Source organism: Argopecten irradians, chromosome 4 (genome assembly GCF_041381155.1).
Source record: "Argopecten irradians isolate NY chromosome 4, Ai_NY, whole genome shotgun sequence".
NCBI classification, from domain to species: Eukaryota; Metazoa; Mollusca; class Bivalvia; order Pectinida; family Pectinidae; genus Argopecten; species Argopecten irradians.
In genome coordinates this window covers 41533313-41557917 of record NC_091137.1, presented here as the reverse complement: position 1 = coordinate 41557917, position 24605 = coordinate 41533313, and the positions used below count along the sequence as shown (strand labels likewise).

Genomic DNA, 24605 nt, shown 5'->3' with positions numbered 1-24605 from the left:
TCCTCTTTAAAACAGTAGAATATAGTCTGATTGAATCACTCATGTCCTTAATTTAATCATTCCCTCAATATCTTGTCAAAATATGGAATGAAAAATTTGGTAAATTTTTTGCACAATCTTTTTACAGCCTAAGACTATGCATGAAGAGCAAAATACAATGAAAATCCAACTGATTAAATGAACCAATTATCGGATCAGATTTGAGTCATCCGATTCCAACTGATGATCGATTATGATTTTTTAGCCGATTATTATACAACACTATTTCCTGTGCATTCTGTTGTCCCCAGTTTTACTACGAGATCGTCAAGGGGCGGGTATTACGTCAGTGGTAGTAACCCCTGCAGTATCGAGGATGGCATATGTGTAATACACGGATTTATTCGTCATCAAACTCCTGTTTGATACAAGGCCCTCCCGGATAAATAACATGTCATATTTTTTCTGTATCATTTACAAAGCGTTCGGATTACATAACCGGTTTCATTTTCAATCACGTGTAAATTTAGTAATTTACCTGGCCAGTAATGTACTTATTTGGTAATTTCTGCTTTGTGACTTTTATTTCACTATTATCACTTTCACTGTAATAATGTGTAATATGTATGTGACTTTCATTTCACATATAAATTAAATTATAATTTAACTGCGAATTAGAAACCACAGTTTAGAAATCGAGGCGGTAGGGTAAAAAAGATGTCCCGTCCTCGGCGATTATGCAAATTTTGTAATGAAATTGAGGATGAAACCCATTTCATTTTTAAGTGTTCCGTTAACTCTACAGTGAGAACATTTTTCTTTAATAGTCATAAAGATGTAATTAACCACCATCTATAAACAGATTTTGAAAATTGTAAACTTCTTATACTTTGTTCTTACAACAAACATATTTCTGACAATGCAGGTTAAAAAGTATTTAATTGAATTTAAAAAAAAAAAAATAATACAGTACCCTTGTATTTCAATACTTGTGTATGTGACATGGAGACTTGATAACAGAAAAAAATGAAATATTGCTATTGTGAACTAATACATAGACCAACAAACTTTTAGCAATAATAAAAATATATACTTTAATTACTATAAAAATCTATTTTTTAACATAATTAAGCAGTATATTGTGTCAGATCAGGATCAACGCCTTCCATCAAAATCAATTTATGGAATGATTTACCTTTTTAAATGGTTCTCGTGTGCAAAAGCTGAAAATGTGATTCAAATATGGCGACTGGTTTCAGGATCCACGTGTGTTCTGATCGCAATGAGTCATTGTAGTAACTGGTCCACGTGGTACAACTAGTGTCCGTTAATTCTGGGTGGGTATTGAATCAAGTGGGAGGGATAATAGCGGGTATTGTTACTCTATTGTGAAGTTTTAGTTCATGGTCGGCTTTATGAAACTTAAAAAAAAAAGTTTTTGACTGGTCGGCGACGTACCAGGCCCGTATAGCATGTCTGTCGTCACTAGTCACACACATGTACGGGAGATTTTACTACGCATGTTTAGTTCTCATATCCCCATAGGAACAAACATAATAGTTGGTTCAAAGACATAAACGTATCTAGATATGTTAACATGTGTATATACATAATTATTTATTTCATTATTTACTCAAAATATTAGCTAGCCAAAATAATTTAATCACATAACAGATACGTGAATGGAATTTCCATTGATATTACAGAAATGAACCGGAGACCACGTTATCGATAATATAGCATGCTTATGTATAGTTTCAAGTTGGCATCAGACATCCCTGTAAGTAATTAGTTTTATAATAAACATTAGTGTTATCAATGATCTACATGTACATGTATGATTAATCCATTTCAATTAGCTTTAGTCTTAAGCTACATGTAAATTCATTACTGTATAATAACAAAAGGCCCCAGCAGTCACAAAGGTATAGCTCGCTCATTTCCAATTGAAACTTTAACTATTCATAGTTTTCTTAAAAGTACGTAAAGACATTAACACCTACAGACATTTCCTACATACACATTCGTAAACTACGTAGCCTAAACGCACGTTGATACTACAGTTATTATATATAGATCCGTCTCATCGAAAGTATTCGATATACAATGATGAGACACGTATCATTCATGGTATCCTATTTATCTACAGCATTACCAATAACAATACATTTAGTCTACTTTCACATTTAGTCTATAATGAACCTTTGTAGTGCCGTGTGCAAAGGATGAAATGTGATTCAAGTATGCATATGGCTGCCGGTTTCACGCTTCGTGTACGTGTGTGGGTTACCACGTGTGTACGAAGCAGTCATTCGGAACGGAAGAACTGACTTTCCCTTAAAGGTCTATAGATTAGCAATGCATAAATCAACTGTTTTTAGCTCATTTTATGATTGAAAATATGGGATTGTCAAAAACGTGTTTCACAAATTTAAAAAAAAGTACATTTTTCGCATATTTTATCAAAATTTACACCACACACTGCACATTACGCGTCAACAGTATGAACTATATATGCATCATCCTCGATACTCCAGGGGTTCCGATCACTTACGATCTCTACATCTCTGGACTATCTCAGTGTAAAATTGGAGGCAGCTCAGCGAAAAACATTTGATCACAGGCCAGCAAGGATTTTCTTTGAAGACAACAGAGAGAGCGACGCCCAACTTCAAATCCACAAACATAGTGAACCGTTATATGGCTCTTTTGAAGTACATCAAAGGACTGAATTACCTGTTCTGTTTAGTTGCCTCCAGTTTTACTATGAGATGATCCTGTAGTGTAGAGATCATTAGTGATCGGAATCCCTGGAGTATCGAGGATGTATATGCATATAGCCATGTTTTAGATCAACTAAGTTCTATTCAACTGCCCTAAAAATAATTCATAGGAATTCGAAATAGAGGAATTCACAATATCACTTGTGACAGTCAACGAATGCATGAACGCCTTCGTCCATTGTCTCTCTATTTCGTTAGAAGACATACAGAAACAGTAACGTTTGTTTGATAACATCGATAGTTTGATTAAAATTGTGTTGGATCTAAATTTCATTGGGTGATTTATACATATGTACATCCTGGATACTCCAGGGGCTACTATCCACCCCTGTCAGACCACAGGGCCATGTATAGTATCTATATGGAAAAATAGCCAGAATTACATATTAGTGTGTTATATTTATATGTATTTCTGGCTATTTTTTCATATAGAGACTATACATGGCCCTGTGGTCAGACTATCATAATAAAACTGAACGCAGATAATGAGAAAAAAACTGACCAATCACAGGACTTCATTTGAAGATTACAGAGAGAGAGAGCGACGCCCAACTTCACAGCCACACAGTCAACTACATTGTACTATTATACGATTCCTTTGATGTACATTAAATGATCAAATTTCCTGTTAGTGTTGTACTGATGATTGGCAAGAATCGATTAATTAGTAGATGAACCTCAACTGATCCGATCATCGATTCAAATATTTCATAATCGATTAATCGGGTGATTAATAAAACTCATTGTAAATAAAGAAAATCCTCTTTAAAACAGTAAAATATAGTCTGATTGAATCACTCATGTCCTTAATTTAATCATTCCCTCAATATCTTGTCAAAATATGGAATGAAAAATTTGGTAAATTTTTTGCACAATCTTTTTACAGCCTAAGACTATGCCATGAAGAGCAAAATAAAATGAAAATCCAACTGATTAAATGAACCAATTATCGGATCAGATAAGTCATCCGATTCCAACTGATGATCGATTATGATTTTTTAGCCGATTATACAACACTATTTCCTGTGCATTCTGTTGTCCCCAGTTTTACTACGAGATCGTCAAGGGGCGGGTATTACGTCAGTGGTAGTAACCCCTGCAGTATCGAGGATGGCATATGTGTAATACACGGATTTATTCGTCATCAAACTCCTGTTTGATACAAGGCCCTCCCGGATAAATAACATGTCACACTTTTTCTGTATCATATTTACAAAGCGTTCGGATTACATAACCGGTTTCATTTTCAATCACGTGTAAATTTACCTGGCCAGTAATGTACTAATTTGGTAATTTCTACTTTGCTACTTTTATTTCGCTATAATCAGTTTCACTGTAATAATGTGTAATATGTATGTGACTTTCATTTCACATATAAATTAAATTATAATTTAACTGCGAATTAGAAACCACAGTTTAGAAATCGAGGCGGTAGGGTAAAAAAGATGTCCCGTCCTCGGCGATTATGCAAATTTTGTAATGAAATTGAGGATGAAACCCATTTCATTTTTAAGTGTTCCGTTAACTCTACAGTGAGAACATTTTTCTTTAATAGTCATGAAGATGTAATTAACCACCATCTAACAGATTTTGAAAATTGTAAACTTTTTATATATTGTTCTTACAACAAACATATTTCTGACAATGTAGGTTAAAAAGTATTTAATTGAAATTTAAAAAAAAAATGCAGTACCCTTGTATTTCAATACTTGTGTATGTGACATGGAGATTTGATAACAAAAAAAATGAAATATTACTATTGTGAACTAATATATAGACCAACAAACTTTTAGCAATAATAAATATATACTTTAATTACTATAAAAATGTATATTTTAACCTAATTAAGCAGTACATTGTGTCAGATCAGGATCAACACCTTCCATCAAAATCAAGTTAAGGAATGATTTACCTTTTTAATTGGTCTCGTGTGCAAAAGCTGAAAATGTGATTCAAATATGGCGACTGGTTTCAGGATCCACGTGTGTTCTGATCGCAATGAGTCATTGTAGTAACTGGTCCACGTGGTACAACTAGTGTCCGTTAATTCTGGGTGGGTATTGAATCAAGTGGGAGGAATAATAGCGGGTATTGTTACTCTATTGTGAAGTTGTAGTTCGTGGTCGGCTTTATGAAACTTAAAAAAAAAAGTTTTTGACTGGTCGGCGACGTACCAGGCCCGTATAGCATGTCTGTCGTCACTAGTCACACACATGTACGGGAGATTTTACTACGCATGTTTAGTTCTCATATCCCCATAGGAACAAACATAATAGTTGGTTCAAAGACATAAATATACATAAGTATTTATTTCATTATTTACTCAAAATTAGCTAGCCAAAATAATTTAATCACATAACAGATGCGTGAATGGAATTTCCATTGATATTATAGAAACGAACCTGAGACCATGCTTATGTATAGTTTCAAGTTGGCATCAGACATCCCTGTAAATAGTTACACGTAGTTTATAATAAATATTAGTGTTATCAATGATCTAAATGTACATGTATGATTAATCCATTTTAATTAGCTTTAGTCTTAAAGGCCCACTACCTTTCCGGAGGAAAACATAAAGGTTTCTTAAAAACATTAATAACATCAGAAAATATATACCAATGGCCTAAGCTGAGGTTAGAAAACCAAACATATGCAAGATTTCCTGCGTAATGTTTGATAACAGTGGAGAGTTATTTCGCTGTTTTGCCGTCTGGTGCAGTGATAGTCAACTACCGCGCGGTATTTAGGACGACGGCGGGAAACATAAGACGACCCGCGTTATGAAAATTTACATTTTATTTATTTCAATAAAATTGTTCAGAATGTGATGACACGTGTAGCGTTAATGATAAGTTAATAACTTTAGCGACTCTACAAAAATATAGATCTCGTTTTACTTTCCCATTTTAAAAATTAAAAGCCGTTTCGGAAAGGTAGTGGGCCTTTAAGCTACATGTAAATTCATTACTGTAATAACAAAAGGCCCCAGCAGTCACAAAGGTATACATTATCTAAATGTACTTTTAACTTAGCACGCTCATTTCCAATTGAAACTTTAACTATTCATAGTTTTCTTTAAGTACGTAAAGACATTAACACCTACAGACATTTCCTACATACACATTCGTAAACTACGTAGCCTAAACGCACGTTGATACTACAGTTATTATATATAGATCCGTCTCATCGAAAGTATTCGATATACAATGATGAGACATGTATCATCCATGGTATCCTATTTATCTACAGCATTACCAATAACAATACATTTAGTCTACTTTCACATTTAGTCTATAATGAACCTTTGTAGTGCCGTGTGCAAAGGATGAAATGTGATTCAAGTATGCATATGGCTGCCGGTTTCACGCTTCGTGTACGTGTGTACGAAGCAGTCATTCGGAAACGGGAAGAACTGACTTTCCCTTAAAGGTCTATAGATTAGCAATGCATAAATCAACTGTTTTTTCAGCTCATTTTATGATTGAAAATATGGGATGATCAAAAACGTGTTTCACAAATTAAATATAATATAATTATCTATACAAGTGATTATTTTTCAAAGTGTTGTTCGCTTTCCAATTTTACCTGGAACATTTAAGTTGTTAAATAAAGTCTTAAAAATACTTGTGAAAATGAGATGACTATACACTAGCCCAGGATTTCTTTGGTATCTAAATAACTACTGTATTTTTCATTAACTAAAATATTCGTTAGGTTATGTACATTACAGAATCAAATATTACAAAAACATTATGGGACTTAAGGACATTCCATGAAAAATAATCAAGTAGACTTTTACTGTAACTGTAAAAGCACGTGGAGACTACAGTTACAATATATTTAAACAAGTCATTATCAAAAGTAGTCGACAAACAATGATGAATGAACGTCTAAAAGTACTTAAAACAATACATCAATCTCTCTTCACATTTGTTCTATTTACCTCCAATGGCGAAACCTCGTAGTGCCGTGTGCAAAGGTTGAAATGTGATTCAAGTACGGCTGCCGGTTTCACGATTCAATGTGTGTGGCTTGGTTACCACGTGTGTACGCAGGAGTCATTCGGTACGTTCTGGAGTTTTCGCTATTATGTGCGAGTAAGCCTCGGTCAGCATTAAATGAACTATTTTTAGCCCACACCTGTAGGGTACCTTGCGACTGGTAACACATACCATTGTCGATATGGAGATGGAAAAAATCTGTCACAAATAAATAACAAAAAATGCCAGACAAGTTTCAAACTGGGATCGGCATATCGTTACTAGGGTAATTTAAATGCCTTACATTTTTATCAACAATAAAACAACGAAAAAAGGTCGACAATATAAAACTGTCAAACTTTTTCAATATATGTTGATACATGTATATGTAATTCAATACCAGGATTAAATATTTTAGATTCAAAGGTTAAAGGAAATTGTATTTTGAAAGCCTGACCACTATAGTTGATTGTGAAATTAGAGAATACCCTTCAGATGTCACTAAGACGGGCGCGTGTACATGGCTATTATATACATGTACAATGTACGTGTACTTTAACTGTGATGCGTGCATGTTAAATAAGTCAGAGACACGTGATTAATATACATATACTTATATTAAAAATTAATTAACTTTACACGGCAAATCAGCGAATCTAAGTTGATAAATTGTAAAGGATTTTGAATATTTGTAAAATTAAGATAACAGTTTTTAATCATACATATTTATACGGAATGCGCAACATTATCTAGGGATTTCTTTAGTATTTAAATGTCCGTCCTAATTACTGCCAGATTAACTATTGTATTTTTCATTATTGATTACGGCATTAGGTTATTATCTCTAACTATAGGCAAATTTGTTAGATACAAAAACAAATATCATAAAACAAAAAACTGGGATTTAGAGTTCAGTAACATTCAAAACTTTTACAATAATTAAACGCACATGGAGACTACATGTACAGTTACTATATATATATAGCCCATCTCTATCAAAAGTATTCGATCTACAATGTGGTGCACACATATATTAATGCATGATATAGTCTATTACCTGCAATGACGAAACTTCGTAGTGCCGTGTGCAAAGGTTGAAACGTGATTCCAGTATGGCTGCCGGTTTCACGATTCCAGGGTTACCACGTGTGTACGAAGGGGTCATTCGGTACGCTCTGGCTTTTTCGCTGTGTGGATATTTTTAGCTCACACAAGGGTGTCTGGCGATCGGTAGAATAATGTATAGGCCTGGGGTCTACCAGAAATTGAAAAGTTTAAACACATTTTTATTGTAAAAAAAATAACAACAAGGATTAGACACAAGTTTTCACAGATTCTAAGAAAGTATTTTCCACACAAATAATTATTTACATAAATATACATGTACAATACCATGTATTATATTAATATTTTCATGTCTAAACGTAGGGACATGGATAGGACTACATTTTCCTGCTGAACAGCTACTTAAAGTTTTTTCATGCTGCTACCTCTGTCATAATGGTCTTCATTCTGCATGTCTTATAACTAAAAACCACGCCTACCATTCGGTAAGGTTTTAGCGAATCACAATTAAGAGCTAATGATGAGGGAAGAATGCATTAATGAAGTGTCGTCAGCGAATTGGCGATTAAAATTATCAACAATATTATATATAAAATAAGAGGGGTTCCAATTCACATCCTTGTGGTACAACCGTATTTGTGTAACATTGGTCGGAATGCACATTCTTTAAAGATCACTATCCAAAACCAGGAACAGACGATTGAGTACTTTTCTTCAGTTACTTACTTTACACCATTACCACCATTGAAAAGTTTGAGCTTCTAATTTTAATTCAAGTTAAAAATATATTTAAAAAAAATTAGTTGCCTCCCGGAAAAAAATCGTTGCACTATATCCTATATGGAATGAAATACTGATTGCGCAAGCACCAAAGGCAAACTATATTATTTTAAAATATTCTTTTTGTGTTAATTAAACATATATATATACACGATTAAACACCAATTATTGTTCAAATGATGAATATCATTTATGCTCTGTCGGTGGTGGAGCATCTTTAATAAGACCTTTTGTTTGCGCTCAGAAATATAATTTTTTAGTCATTTCAAAAGATTGCTTCTAATACCATAAGCTTCTAGCTGTGCCAAACACGGTCAAAGCCTTTAGTACTAATGTAAAAGTTTTTATTTATGCATAACGGAAGCCCACAGCCTAATGTCATGTTAGTAAAATAATGACATCTAATTTTCTTTAATTTTGATATAAATTATAGCCGAAGCAGCAATGAAAATCAATGCAAATAATGATAAAGCAAATTTTGTTCTAACGTTTTGTTTATTTGTTTGTTGTTGGGGATTTTTAAAATAGTTTTCACACTATCGTAAAATATTTTGCCGGAATTTCTTTTTTCGAAAAAAATATCGGTCAGTTTTTGCAAACTCGAATAAATATGCCTAATATTTTTGATTTATATTTGTGATGAAAATTTTGTCCGCCATCGGAAAATGTGCAATACCCGGTAACTATATAACGTTTCGACAAGTTCAAGACACCAAGAAACGTGTTGGTACAGGGCATGAAAAGTCATCTAAGTCATTCTTATTGATTACTATAATTTATATGTGGCGGTCATGTGGAAGTAATTGATTATTTGAACTATAATATTACTAGATTATGTGATTGGCGATTACAAGCTTGTTTGTTTGTTTGTTTGATTAATTAACGTCCTATTAACAGCTATGGTCATGTAAGGACGGCCTCCCATGTATGCGATGTGTTGCGTGTATGTTGTACAAGGTAACCAAGCTAACTGTAAAACAAAAATTAATGTCTAAGATTTGAAAAATAGAAAAAAAATATATATATATAAAGAATGGCAGTGGTTGACAACATGGTTAATGATAAAAGTTTGGTTTGTTTATTTTTACGTCCTATTAACAGCCAGGGTCATGTAAGGACGTGCCAGGTTTGTTGGTGGACGAAAGCCGGAGTACCCGGAGAAAAACCACCGACCAACGGTCAGTACCTGGCAACTGCCCCACATGGGATTCGAACGAACTCCGAATAACAGCCAATTCAAAAAGAACCTTGAAATATAGAGGATTTATCATGAGTTTCCCTTCCTATTTAATTTATTATACGAGTTTACAATGTTTCAATTTTGTAAGCAAAAACTGTAAAATTCGAAACCATGAATTTGTATGATAATTGTCAACTCCCTCACCCTAGCTACTACGATAACCGTGAGTTTATTTTTCTTATGGATCTGATCTGGTTTTTTTAGTGATGCAATTTATTATTTTTAATATTTTTATCTTTAAGTAAAACTAGAAGCTCAAACTTTCCAATTTGGTAACGGTGTAAAGTAAGTAATTTTAGAAACTGAAGAAAAATACTAATCCATCTGCTTCTGTTTTTGATAGGGAAAAAATACCATTTGTCAGCGGTGGAGCATCTTTAAAGATAGCTATTTGACGTAAATTGTGATTTTACTGGACTTTCCCTGTTTTGAGCATACACACAACGAACTGAAGCAATATTTTGCAAGTTAGTTGTCTTATCAGTATAAATATTTGCAAAATTGGTAAAAACAATGTTTTCTTTAAGAAAATAATAATATCACACATTTAACCCATCATTTTTGCTCAGAACAGCAGTATGTTTTACCCCTACCCCCTAAATTTTGAAGATGTAAATACCCTGTTTTTTACAAATTTTGGCAGATTCAACGCTTCACAGAAAAAAGTCTTGACTTCTTACTTTTTCCTTAAAAATGCAGTTAAAAAGAAAACGAGTTCCTCTTTCTAAAACTATCATCATAATAGGGGGTCAGTGTGATTGATTCTTTGTCCCGATGCAAAATTGGTTATTTTTTTAGCATTTCTTGCTAAAAATTCAAACAATTTTATTCTCACTAAAATGTAAAAATAAAAAGGCAATAGGTTAGGATTACAACCATAAATGGTTATCATTTTCATCTCGGTGAACCTAAAAGGGTTTACAGAAAAAGTTAATTTGATATAGCTAAAATAAAAATGTCGTAGCAACCACGTGTTATTAAAAATATTGAAGCAAAAAGGGGTGAAATTTCACCTCTAGGTTTTCAAAACGGCCGCCAAATTGGTAATTTCTTAAAATTAATGTAACATTTCTTAAAATTAATGTAACATTCTACAAGCAATAGAAGTATAATGTTTTGACATATTTTCTATATTGCACCTTGTGACAAAATTAAGACAATAAGGTTTTGAAAATTTGAAAAAGTCTTTGATTAATGTTGAAACGAAACTTCAAGGAGACTGAAACCTCACCAGAACAGATCCTTAACAGCCTTTTCACTAAGGTCCTCTTTCAAGCAGATTTTGTTTAAGATAAAACACTTAAAACATTTATTAACCGTCATAATAGGTTTGCTATCCCCTCTTTTAAGAAAACAAAAGACTCCCACTGAGCCTGTTGATGTCGGATATTACGAGGCATTGATGGAACTGTAAATAATGCTACGATGACGGTAAACTCTTGTGTGGTGTATTACAATGTACATGAATGCCAACACAAAGCATACAATGACGTTTCTTTCCACCATCCTTTTCATTAATTGATTAATTTTGGTTACAATGTTTATGAATTCATCAGACTGGGGACTAATTTCGATGTTCAGTTATGAAAAGTAGCAAGGGTTTCGATTGTTACGCAAAGGCGATTCTTATGTGGATAGCAAACATACAAACAAAAAACATCATATTCAAACACTTTCATATGCAGTCCGATGTTCAAAAGATATTCAAATTGCTTTCGGGAAATATTTTGATGAACTTCGTAACGTAATCTATGAATCAATAAACTATTTACATATCAAGAGCAAATGTATTGAGGTCTCTATCGGTATGATCTACTGTTGTATCATAAACCGTGTCTGACGATTGTGGATGCGCTCGACATCATAGGACGATCAAAATTTCTGTCCTTTACCCAAATATCTTTTGGGTGTGTCCATGTTTCTCTTGGAAATGCAGTGGATGGTAAAATGTCTCTGAAGTGTATGTAGCCTTCACTCTGCCCTGTTTATGTCGATCTTTTGTTGACTCACAAACTGTCTGAGTAGTGTGGGTGTGCTCGATTTGACTCACAAACTGTCTGAGTAGTGTGGGTGTGCTCGATTTGACTCACAAACTGTCTGAGTAGTGTGGGTGTGCTCGATTTGACTCACAAACTGTCTGAGCAGTGTGCACGAATTCGACCGCGGCCATAACTTTCAGATTTGTGCATATATCTACCAGGAGGAAAATGCAATGGATCATGGTATTTCTCTTTGGCGTATGTGGCCTACATGCTGCTTCGTATGGGACTTACGAGGACGTCAAGACACTCCTCAATGACAAACTAAATGGTTACAATGCCGAGATTCGTCCGATAAACAACCAGAGTATGCCGGTTGATATAAATATAATATTTAATCTCATGAACATAGAAAGTTTTGATGAGATTGCTGGTGTAATTACAGTGACCCACGTGATGGACGTTACATGGAGAGATGAGGAACTTGTTTGGGATCCACATAGTTACGGAAACTTGACCCAAATGTCGGTGTCCTCAGACAAGATATGGAATCCCAAGCTGTTTTCTATTGACCCTACCACTAACACCGCCCTTATTGGTGATAACAACTTCCGGGTGGCAATAAATGCAATGGGTGACGTTTATTGGAATCCTGGAGGGATTCTTAGGGGCCATTGTGTCGCTAACGTTAGCAAGTTTCCGTTTGACCAGCACGAGTGTGTTATCAAAATACTACCTGTGGGGTACACAGATGCAGAGGTTTCGTTTGAATTGCCGAATATTGAACTATCATTTTTCAGTCAAAACACCGAATACGAACTCGTACAGCACACTGATGTGACATCTTTTGTTTCGCCTGTAACTGCATTTTACCTAACTGTTAAGAGGAGACCACTTCATCATCTGATAAGTCTGATATTCCCAATCACAATGCTCGGTCTTGCCATCCCTTTGGTGTTTGTCCTGCCGTTCACGTCCGGAGAAAGTTCGTCTTACAGCATCACCATGTAATTGGCCTTCACAGTGTATACGACCGTGGTGAGTGACAAAATGCCGGAATCATCAGACCCAATATCATATCTGTCTTACTACATCCTCATTGTCCTCGCCATCAGTACGCTGGTCGTCGCCACTAACAACGTCCAAATCAGACTGTATAACAAAGACGACCAAAAGGATCCCGTGCCGACCTGGATTCGTATCCGAAAGACAAGCAAACGACAAAAAGTAAATCCCGAAAAACAATCGGCCACAGAGGAGGTTTTGAATGAAACCAATGATCAAGATCCAGTAAAAAACCAGACGTCGATTGAAGCGAATTGACGTGGTACAGTGTAGCGAAAGGTTTAGATAAAATCTTCTCTGTTGTGTTTCTACTTCTCGTTGTCATATCGACCACAAACCTATATACATATGTATCTTCACGGCTTTATAGATGCAAAGGACGATTCTGAGACCAAACCAATCCTATCATTAGTCTAAGATGTGGCTATTCAAGTTCTAGTAAGTGATGAACGATAGTTCGCTCGCTCTCATAGGAAAAGTTGAGCGAGAAAAATATATTTCTCACGTGATTCAATGTCTTTTAAATTGTTTGACAATAGCTCACAAATTCACATCGGATACCACTACGTGTGTCGATGAGCATTGTTTTATTCTCACTAGCGGCATTTTGCAGAAGTTATAGCATGTAAGATGTTATTTTGTTTTTCTACACAAGTTTTGCATTTTTTTATTGTATATTATGTAATGAGCCTTCGTTTTTTTACCAAATTCACTAAGTAAGAGCCGTTTAAACAAATTCAGTGTATTTCATATTGAGAAAAAAAATCCAATTTGTTTGGAAGCAAATGATACTCCAGAAATTATTTTCATAAGACAACTAATCACACAAGTGTATAATGTTTGCTGTCACTTTAAATGGTGTAATCACGTGACAAAAATGATACCAAACGCTTCACAGATTAACATTTTTTTCTTTGTTTTCATATTAAATCTGGCTTTCTGATCGCCAACTCTTTCATACCACTATGAAAAAATCAGAGAATGGCGCAAAAACCCGACGCTATCTTGACTTCACAATGGAAACATCGACGTTGCATATTAAAGTGGAAAAATAACCCTTAGCAAAATCAATATAATCGTACTATTAACGTATTTATTTTGATCAGTAGTCCGGAAAATTAATTATAAACATTGATGTCACTATTTGTTTTAATTTCATTGGGCTATAAAATAAAATTTGTTTACAAACCTTTGTGAAAATCAGCTTCATTTGTAAACGTATCGACACAGTATGCAAAAAAAATCTTTCATACCCCGATGAAATTTAAAAAAATAGTGACACCAATGATTAAATGGATCCGACAAATTTCTCATCGATTCCACTTACGATTTCTGAAGTTGATTAGGGATTGTATTTCCTATCATAATGAAAAAGACTTAGGTCAAGTCATTTCTTTTAAGAACAGGTACCACATAGTGAAAAGATGGAAAGTTACTCTGTTATACCCGAATGGTGTAGAAATATGCAGAAATATCTTTGTTTTTCAAACAACTACAGCGGAATATACTTTATGTGCACCTTTTGGACAGTTATATTGAAATACTGCTTAAAGCCGACAATGCAAGTTAAAAAATATACATTTGAGTTTAAAAAAAAAGATTTTTTTTTCTTCAAAATTCATTTTTTAAACATTCCCTTGCGTTTCTCAGGACGGCCAGACGCCATTTTGTTTGTTTGGAAAAGCGCGTGAATCGACAAACGTGCGCTCAGTCATGTACATATACACCTAGCACTTGTCCACAATATATCACCTACTAATACTGTTACATAAACAAATCCCTTACCTGATATATTCGCAGAGCTTGTTTTAGTAAGCAAACATGTCAACTCCTCTAAGCTGTCATTTAAATATTTCACAAATTGAATTTTTCACACAAATGAATATAAATCCCAATAATAATCCGTCCACAAATCTCCACGTATACTATCGTACCCGATGTACTCGACTGGCCACGTGCACATGACCACCTGTCCCGAACAAGTGACGCTTCCATAAATAAACTACCGAAGGTACACACGTGTACATGTGCGTGTAATATGTAATGTATACTAAAGTGTTTTTAGCTCGTTTTTGACATATTTTGGGATATAGCTGACAATATTACTTCAATGAAACCTTTTCATGTGAGTGCAGTGTTTATGTCTAGCTTGACAATGTTATCTGCCGTTACATTTCTGAGTTTGTTTACATTATAATCAAAATGGATCTCGCACGTGGAAACAATGTATGGATTCATTCAATTCTTTTTATTCAACTGTAGAGATCTTATATAATTCTTAGAAACTTTATTTGAGAAAACATTGAACGTACTAGCTAATTTATTCTCATGGCACGGTCTCAGGTTACACGTAAATACGTCTTGGGTATATAGTACAGTAGATCTAGAGCAGGTCAGGTGTTAGTTGTTACACTTTGAACAACGAGCGTTTGACTGATTGCACGTGTGTGTGGTTCACGCGCTTTATATAGGGGTCGGTACCCGGTGTTGTATCCAAGCAGAGTTAAAACAAAATGGCGACTGCCTGTCCTTAGAAACGCAAGGGATTGTCTCAGAAACGAATTGAAAAAAATATTGAATAAAAACCTTTTATCATTTTTTTTAATCTCAAATGTATACTTTTTGACTTGCATTGTCAGGTTTAATTTAAAATGAAATATAAGCTGTCCACACGCGTTCATTTTGCCTTTTTTTATAATGAAAATTAGAGTATCCGAAGACTTCAACATAACCATGTCCAATTGCTATATACAAAGAGAAGACTACTCTCTATCAGATAAGCGAACAAAGCAGCAATTGTTTGTACAATAGAAAAGCTGTGCGAAAAATACCGAGAAAGACAGTAGGACAAATGATGCATCTGTAATATGACACGAAGAATATTAATATGGAACGGATATCGGCGATATTGAGCAAGGCTGCAACTAAACATGTAATTGAAAATTGATTCGAACAATAGAAACATTGTCGTTAATCAACTGTTTTGAAGCTGTTTTGAATGAGAATGTACAGTATTATGCATCCGGTATTGTAAACAATACTGTAATATTGTAAATTTGTTGTGTTTGGATACATCCAAAGGACAAGTATACTGTTAAAAAGGTGGGGTTTATTTTTTAATAATATTCAATTATCAATTCAGATTTACTGAGCTGTTTTGAGTCATATTTATCGGACCACAAGGCAGAGTAGATTTGTTTTTAATGTTAAGGCCTGTAAAATCATGAAAAAGGAAATTATCTGCCAACATATCTGTAAAAAACATCTGACCCTTTCTGTTACCATTTCCCCTAGAAACAGTTTGTCAATATTGCGATTACGATTCCATTGATATTTGGCGAATGCTGGAAAAAGGGGGCAATCATTAACTTACTTTGTTGAAATGATATGATGGAGGCAATGCTGTTTTGTTTATTTCCTGGGGTTCTTTTTCATTTCATTCTCAAATATTCAGAAAGCACTTAATCCATTTTCGGTATGCTAGGTGAACTATATACACTAGCGTTATATAATATATATATATGATCAGTCATGAGTTTCCCTTAGATTTATGATACGAATTTTTGCGAGCCTTTGGCAGTTGCAATTCGTCATGCCATTTTTTCATGAATTATGCACAAGCGAGACCTCTACTGCAATCTCATTGGTTGACTGAAATGAAAAGTTGTCATGCATCTATCGGGATACCTTGTAATTCACTTTTGGCGTAACTCGCACACCAGAAACATTGGTAAAAATGTGCCATGATGAATTTCCAGAGGATATATGCGTGTTATTGTTGTTGAAACGGGACTGTTATCGCCTTAGTGACTGCACTTTGTGTAGTTGTGTAGAATGATTTTGAAAGGATGATTATCGCTCTTTCCAGAGGTAGTAACCGTTTTTGTGAAGACTTGCTAGACATGTGATTTTTAGCCGTTAAAGCTAGGTGGGGTAGACGTTTTGTCTCGAGGAGCTTCCCACCTTTTTACGTGTATAGTACAATGTATAATATATTTTTTACCGATTTTTGATCTAGGACCCTAAAACGTCTAAAATGGACTATAGGCGTAACTAATTTCATATCTTTGTGAGTCCTGGCGGGTGTTGATGCTGTATCCTCACAGTTGGAAGTTGGAAGGAGTTGGAAAATTAAGTTCTTCATTTAAATTTTGCTCGTTGAAATTGCAACCTTATGTTGACGAATTATTCCTAAATGCCCAAAGGATATAAATAAAAACTGGGGTTTTTTTTTTGTAAACTTAATAAAATCACGATCCTTTCCTGCACAGAAACGTGGCCTGATCAATGAGCGACAACCTTTAGAGTTTTCCTGGTTATTGTACTCTTATATTGCATTAACTGCATCAATTTAATGTACTTAGTTGCAGTTGAATATTTCTGGTAGATGAGATATAAATATTGCCGTAATGCTATCTATTTATCTGATATTATTTAGTACTGGTTACTTCAATGAACTTAGTGATATCATTTAAAGATGCTCCACCGGTGACAAATGGGATTTTTTCACTATCAAAAACAGGAGCAGAATATTGGGTATTTTTCTTCAGTTACAAAAGTTACTTACTTTACACCATTACCACCATTGAAAAGTTTGAACTTCTAATTTTACTTCAAGTTAAAAATATGAAAAATAATTAATTGCATCCCGAAAAAATTCCGTGACAATATATCCTATATGGAATGAAGTACTGATTGCGCATGCACCAAAAGCGAAATAAATTATTTTATATTATTTTTTAGGCATATATACACACGATTAAACACATATTATTGTTAAAATGATGAATATCATTTATGCTCTGTCGGCGGTGGAGCATCTTTAAGAAATAAATTTAAATGATTTTCGAATTATTTACATAATCATTGGTAATACGGGTTTTTCTAATAGATAAAGATCACTGCTAATCTTCTATACAAATCAATTCCTAATTAATGTCTAATAATTAAATATCGTTTCATTGAACTCTGCGTAATTTTCAAATTGACGATAATAATTTCATATTAATTTTGAATTCGCAGTATTGATTTCAATAAATAATTGCAACTTCTATAAATAATCCTCAAAAATAACAAAAACTACTGAAAAAACACGACTTTCGATTCAATTGATTTTTTTTTTTCATCGCAGCATTTCATTAAAAAAATCTACAATTTTATTGAAAAACTCGATTATTGAATCCATTTATATACGCCGTGCATATTATTATCGATTATTGCAATGAATCTTCATTTAGTTTATGTTTACTAATATTCGCAAAAAAAAACAAGACAAAAATGAGACGGTGACTATTGATCTATACTGAGTATACATAAAAAATTGTTGAAGACAAATAACGTAACATACAATGTAGTTTAGCAATATCCACTGAAATCTTTAGCAATTAGAATGATATATATCTATATCAGTTTCCTATGAAACATAATGAAAATGATGACAAGTAGATGTATTTCTTCTTCAATGAAAACAATAAGATAAAACTTCACATGAGGTATATGTCAGATATTAGCAAGATATTCCGGTTTTCCTCTACTACTCAAATCTTATATCTTGATTGTTCCCTATGTGTTATATTCGGACATAAAACTGATCACACATAAACATACTTCAATATATTTTGTTCTGTGCATATTTACACAAGCTACAATACATGTAAAGCAGCTATCTAAAATCTTGAAATTTAAGAATATTTATAAGAAATCTGTTGCGAATTCGAAAGTCGTAACCAATCGAATAACGTATCAAAACTAACCGGTGACTGTATTCACTGCGCCACCTGGAAAACGAGAACGAGGCGACCGATAAAGTTCTCAGGTATGTTTTCTATCGACTTTTGTAAATTCGATTTTCCTTTCATGATTATAGATTAGAATGTCAAAAATGGTTGTTATAAAGTTATTTTGTAATGATATTTCAGAGGTAATCTTACTAAAAAGTATCAGACAAAGTCTTTGGATGTTAAGTCTATATGTTGATGGCCATAGCAACAGCAGGTAAAGTAGATTGACAAGGTAAGTAAACTTGAATTGAACTCAACCGTTCTGAGAACATAATAAGGTACTTCGTGATATAAAGAAGGGGTTCGTCTGTTTTAGCACAACATTCTGCAGGATGAGCTAATATTTTAGATAAATACAAAGATATATTGCTTGTTTGGTACTAGTATACTATGAGAACAAGAGTTTACATTGTGGAGGAAGTACTAGGTTATGTGTTCATCTTGGCCCAAGCAACATCAAAAAGACAAAGGTAAATCAACGTATTTGCTCATTTTCCACCAAATGTTAGCAACGATTTCTTTAAAATTTTGAAATTTTTTAAAAATCCTATCTGTTGTAGGATTACCACTTAATAATTATCTTTCTTTGTTTTCATACTAAATCTGGCTTTCTGATTGGACAAAACTCTGTCATACCACTATGAAAAAAATCGTGACGTCACAAAAGAAACATTGACGTTGCGAATTAAACCAATAAAAGCATGCGTTGAAACGTGTTTTATTTTAACAAATTGTCTAAAAAATAATAATAAGCATTCAGTATTTTTTTAATTTTTTATTGGGTTAATAAAAATTGTTTGCAAACTTTTGTGGGAATCCCTCTAACGTCAATGTCTTTGTTCAAATTACAATTTTGTTAGGTTACAAAACATATAAAACAACCATCTGGATTAAATTAAATGGTTGTTATATAGATACGTTCGTTGTTTACGTCGTTGCTGTGAAACCATAAATATAAAAACAACTTTTGGTTTTTATATTATCACTATTGACTCATCGGCTAACCACGAAAATAAATCAAATCCCCGAACCACGAAAGAAAGTACACACGAATATTTCCTGTTATACGGTAACTGACATTTTAACAGTGAATATATTATTAGTGTTCAGTCTAAGGTTCAGTCTTACTGTGGATGTGCATAGTAACGTGACTTATGTGTGTAATGTACGTGGACGAGATAGGTAAACTTAGACCTCACACGATAAGACGCTTCTTGGTATTAGATTGGGGTTCGTCCATATATGGTGATCGTTTTTCTCGCCACACGAAATCAAGCCAATATTTTTTGCAAAGGTCAATGGTCCCTTTAAATCATTGATCGCTGATCTGTATTAGAAAAGCATTCCGTTTAGTTGCGTCTTGACTTTAGATAACGCACAGACATTACCACGACATGCTTATTGATTACTAGTATTTACAATAAGAAATCACGAAAAGAGTTTACATTGCCAAGAAGTATTCTGTTATGTGTTATATATATATGATTTGATATCAAATACAGTTTTTGTATTTGATAGACCACATGTGATCACATAATGGATATATACATGTAATTTTAATCGACAGCCTCATTTAACTTGATTAAATTTTTTTTTTTTGTAAAATAATTTGATTGTAAATAGGCTTTTTGGTATTCTTCAAATATGTGAGTTTAGTAAAGAAAGTGAATTTCATACTCATGCATTAATGAAATACTATTGAATATTTTGATATATTATATGTTAGACAAGAATTGCAATCACATATTAACAACTTTTATTATAAATTCATACCTTTGTATTACAGAAAGATTTAAGTTAAGGCGCCCTGTATCACTTTGCTTGTCGAATGTTTAAAACTGTCAGCATGGCCCAAGCAGCTCTCACAGAAACACAGGTAAATCAACATTTTCCCTCATTTTCCCCACATTTCACCGACGAGTTCACTGAAGATTATGATATAGAAATTTATTTATAATAGTATATAACAATTTATGATAAAAATTTCATTGACTATTATTCTTCCTATGAGTATTATTGATACTGATTTTTATTATCCTGTGTTGTATCTAGTTCCAACGAAAGCTGAAACAACTACTAGAGGAAGATGCCAGAGAGTGTGAACAACTTGTCTTTCTTTACAACAACTTTGCGTCAATTGCAGAAAAGACCCCAATGGCCAAGGAAAATGTCCTGCAATTTGATCCTACATTTTTTGACCGTGTGCATCAAATCGTAACTGATCTAAAAGAAACCTCCAGACCTATTCTTGTTATTGGTAACTACTGTAATTATCTACCCTCTCAATAAAAGGATAGAGTAATTTTATTGAAATATACATATTTAGAAATACTAACTTAAACAACTTCTTTCATTCTTTTTCATTACAAATAAACAATATTTTGTAAACGCGTGTAGTAATTTAAATTAACCAGTACGTTAGTAAAGAAGTTTCTATTCATATGCATTCGATAACTCAGGATAACCCCATCAAATATAACATTTCATTGTTTATTTTTATCAATTTCAGTGCCTTGTTCAATTGATGGATTGTGTTTCGAAGTTATTTCAACTATTTTTTTTCATGATAATCTTATATGCTTTTTAATCTTTAAAGGAGAAACCAGTGCTGGGAAAAGTAGTTTCCTGAATCTACTGATAGGACGAAAAATCTTACCAGAATTAGCTGCCCCGTGTACCCACTGCATGTGTTGTATCAAGAAAGGCAGGAAACTTGAGGCACACGTCACCTCATTTGATGGCTCTAAATCGAGCGAACCCCAAATCATCAGCGCAGATGGAAAATCTGATAAGGAGTTCCGAGACGAATTAAAAGAGTTGGTGAATAGAAACAATTGCGAAGAGGCTCTTAACAGATGTATTGATGTTTTTGTGCCCGGTTCCATGCTAGAGGTAAGAGGCATGTTTTTATCAAATTTATTTATAAATAAAAACATTAAATACAAAATAAATGAAAAAAATACCAATAATCCTTATAAAGGAAAATAGACACACTTTAAATTTCACAAAAAACTGAAGATATTTGTTTAAAAAAGAAATAAAAAGAAAACACACAAAATGCAAAAAGTCTAATTACATATTGCGGAAGGACATTAAGTAGTTCCCAAAGAACAACATAAACAATATTATATTTATCTACAAATACCTATATCATAATTTCATTACCATAGAACCAACAATATTTAAATTACGCCAGCATTTACATATTTCATTCTATTTAAACAGGTCACTGTCATTTCGTGCCTAGATTACGTGTTTCCTTTGTTATTATGGAGTCATTTTGTATTGATCACAGTGTTTACCTTCATTCTTAAAAATTATGACATTATTGATATGCAGGGTTTTAGTGGTATTAATCTTCTCCGAAAGGTGCTGTTGCAGAAATGCCCTAAAACCGCCCACTAAGAAAATAAACCCTTTACCTACCATCTATTCATTTGTGTAATCCATGAAAAAAATTGCGCCTCAGAAGGAAACAGATAAACAAATGCCTCGTTTTTGCAACTTCTACAGATCAAAGTGTTGCCAGTGAAGACATTTCGTCCAGACAAGAAATACGTTATAATATTATAGAAAACGAAGATTGGACGAATTCGACTTTAAGCACCAGTAGAAACAGAGATGTTGTGAGTGAAACATTCCTGTAACTCCATGGGCTGATACTTTCTGAAACTGGTTAAGATCACATGACCAGCAGAATCAGAGATGCTGAGAGTTGGATGAATTCGTTGAACGAAATAAGCACTCGCATCGGCAGCAAAAACGAAGAAGACGAGACAGAGCCATATCCTGAAACTCAAGCAGACGAACTTAGCTGACACTATTTACGACCGCATCTGCAACTGAAAAAAAAGATGCCAAGACTCAAAACTGCCATATCGGCACGGAAAACAATAAACTTCTTTGGACCGCATCACCAGCAGAAAAGTGATGTTGAAAGTGAAATTATTTCGTAAAACGCATTATGTTCGCATCGCCAACAGAAATATAGATTCTGAAAGTGAAATAATTGCGTTGACATCATTAAGCATGTATCTCCAGTAGAAACACAGATGATGTGAGTGAAACTTGTTTGTAACTCCATCAGCATATATTTGCTGAAACTCTTTAAGACTGCATCTCCAGCAGAAACAGAAATGCTGAGAGTGGGATGATTTCGTTGAAATTGATAAGAACACATCGCCAGTAGAAACACAGACGGTTAGACTGAGCCATATCCTGAAGCTCAATCAATGAAAATATTTGCTGAAATTCGTTCATAATGCATCACCAGTAGAAAGAGTGATGCTTAGAACTCCATCAGGCAATATTTGAGATTCTGAGAATGAGATGATTTCGTTGAACTTATTAAGCCGGCATCGCCAAGGGAAACAATGATGTGAATGAGATATTTCCCAGAACTCGTTAAGGCTGCATGACGACAGAACCAACGATGCTGGCAGTGAGATGATTTCGTGGAAATCGTTAAACGCTAATTGACAAAGGAAGTATTGGGGCTCAAACTGAGATGATTTCATAAAACTCATCAAGCCCGCATCGTCAGGCGAAACAGCGATGTTTTAATGAGAGATTTCCTATAACTCCTCAGTATTCGTCGCCAGAAGAAACATATACGGACTGGGATCTAAATAGTTTCATAGAACTTATTGAGCCTATATCGCTAGGAGAAACACATGCGCATCGCCGACAATAAATATGAATGTTGAGAATGAGATGGTTTGTGGAAGTCATTCCTTCAGTATTGCCAGGAGAAACAGAGATGCTGAGATGATTTCATTGATCGTAATAAGTCCGTGATTGCAAATATTTCGCTTAGTCAGAAGATATGTTGCTAATAAACTATAGTATGATGATAAACGATATTCAATATTTCATACATTACACCAGAGTGTTCACTTATCTAAGTTATCCAGAAAATGCTAATTGGTGCAGGTAAATATTCAACACAACTGAGGATAGAGAATAAATTTGTATGAGGTAGATAAACTCATCTGTTTAATTTACAGATGAACCTCATTAACTAGAACTGGAAATAGGTTTGTTTTTGTTGTTTTTTCCAGCAAACCAAATTAACATTACAGCCATACACATGATTATTATACAATTAGAACCTCTCAAAATTCTGGGTCGAGCAATTTTATTGAAATATGTGGACAGTGCATCTCATGTACAACTTTATCGTGATTAACAACAACGAAAGAGACCTAAAATGACATTTCAGACAAGCTTAAACCTTGGCGTGAAAAGTGTTCAAATGAAATGGTATATGATTTGGATATATGAACATAACTACAGAGAAAAGTTTAAAAAAAAAAAAAAAAGTACTTAAAACCTTATTGGGATGAAACTCTAACATTGCTACATAATGAAATGCAGCAAAAACATGAAATCTCAGTTTACTGAAATTGATAAGTCAAGTGAGTTAGATCAGATCTTATTTTGGCAGCTTTACAAACGCGAAAGTAGTAAAAACAAAGGTTCAGCAAACCGAATTAAAATTAGAAGGAAAAATGTTAAGGGATACTGACGAAATTTTAAACTGGTTGGTCCTTGCACTTTCAAAATATCTTTAAAGACCATGGTGCAGTTGAATTTGTCAACTGTTTCAGCATTGTGATAAAAAATCAAGTTGAAATTATTAAAACGAATATCTGATAATCTGATAAAGATATGTTTTTATATGGGAAAAATTTCGTCAAAAGAAATTAGAGTGATCTGTAAAAGTTTAAATGCGAATAAAGCAGGTGGTCATGAAAGTCTTGTATATGAACATGTGAAATATGCTGGACAATCTGTGATTGACCACATACAGAAATTATTTAACCTTGTTGTAAAATATGAAAATATCCCCAAGAGTTGGAAACAGGGTATAATAGTTACATTACATAAAGGTTGTGGAAAGTCAAAAGACGATCCTAACAGCTACAGAGGGATACCAATATTACCAGTATTTT

The 24605-nt window shown here is 33.8% G+C and overlaps 2 protein-coding genes across 2 annotated transcripts; both read left to right on the top strand.

Annotated features, from left to right (window-relative positions):
- The first annotated feature begins 12046 nt into the window (after positions 1 to 12046).
- Positions 12047 to 12817, top strand: LOC138322301 (acetylcholine receptor subunit delta-like). Its single transcript, XM_069266337.1, has one exon. It carries the CDS (start codon positions 12047 to 12049, stop codon positions 12815 to 12817), a length of 771 nt encoding a protein of 256 aa, XP_069122438.1.
- Positions 12818 to 18746: 5929 nt separating this feature from the next.
- Positions 18747 to 22056, top strand: LOC138322300 (uncharacterized). The gene is made up of 5 exons (XM_069266336.1): positions 18747 to 18883; positions 20438 to 20527; positions 20704 to 20908; positions 21248 to 21543; positions 21991 to 22056. Exons 2-5 carry the CDS (start codon positions 20480 to 20482, stop codon positions 22054 to 22056), a joined length of 615 nt encoding a protein of 204 aa, XP_069122437.1. The 5' UTR covers positions 18747 to 18883; positions 20438 to 20479.
- Positions 22057 to 24605: the final 2549 nt, after the last annotated feature.

Bases quoted from the DNA above. Each gene is read 5' to 3' on its own strand.
- LOC138322300 (XM_069266336.1), top strand. From the start codon at position 20,480: ATGTTTAAAACTGTCAGCATGGCCCAAGCAGCTCTCACAGAAACACAG. The intron at 20,909-21,247 runs GTAACTACTGTA...TAATCTTTAAAG, and splicing joins CAGACCTATTCTTGTTATTG to GAGAAACCAGTGCTGGGAAA. The intron at 21,544-21,990 runs GTAAGAGGCATG...ATTGATATGCAG, and splicing joins TGCCCGGTTCCATGCTAGAG to GGTTTTAGTGGTATTAATCT.
- LOC138322301 (XM_069266337.1), top strand. From the start codon at position 12,047: ATGGTATTTCTCTTTGGCGTATGTGGCCTACATGCTGCTTCGTATGGG.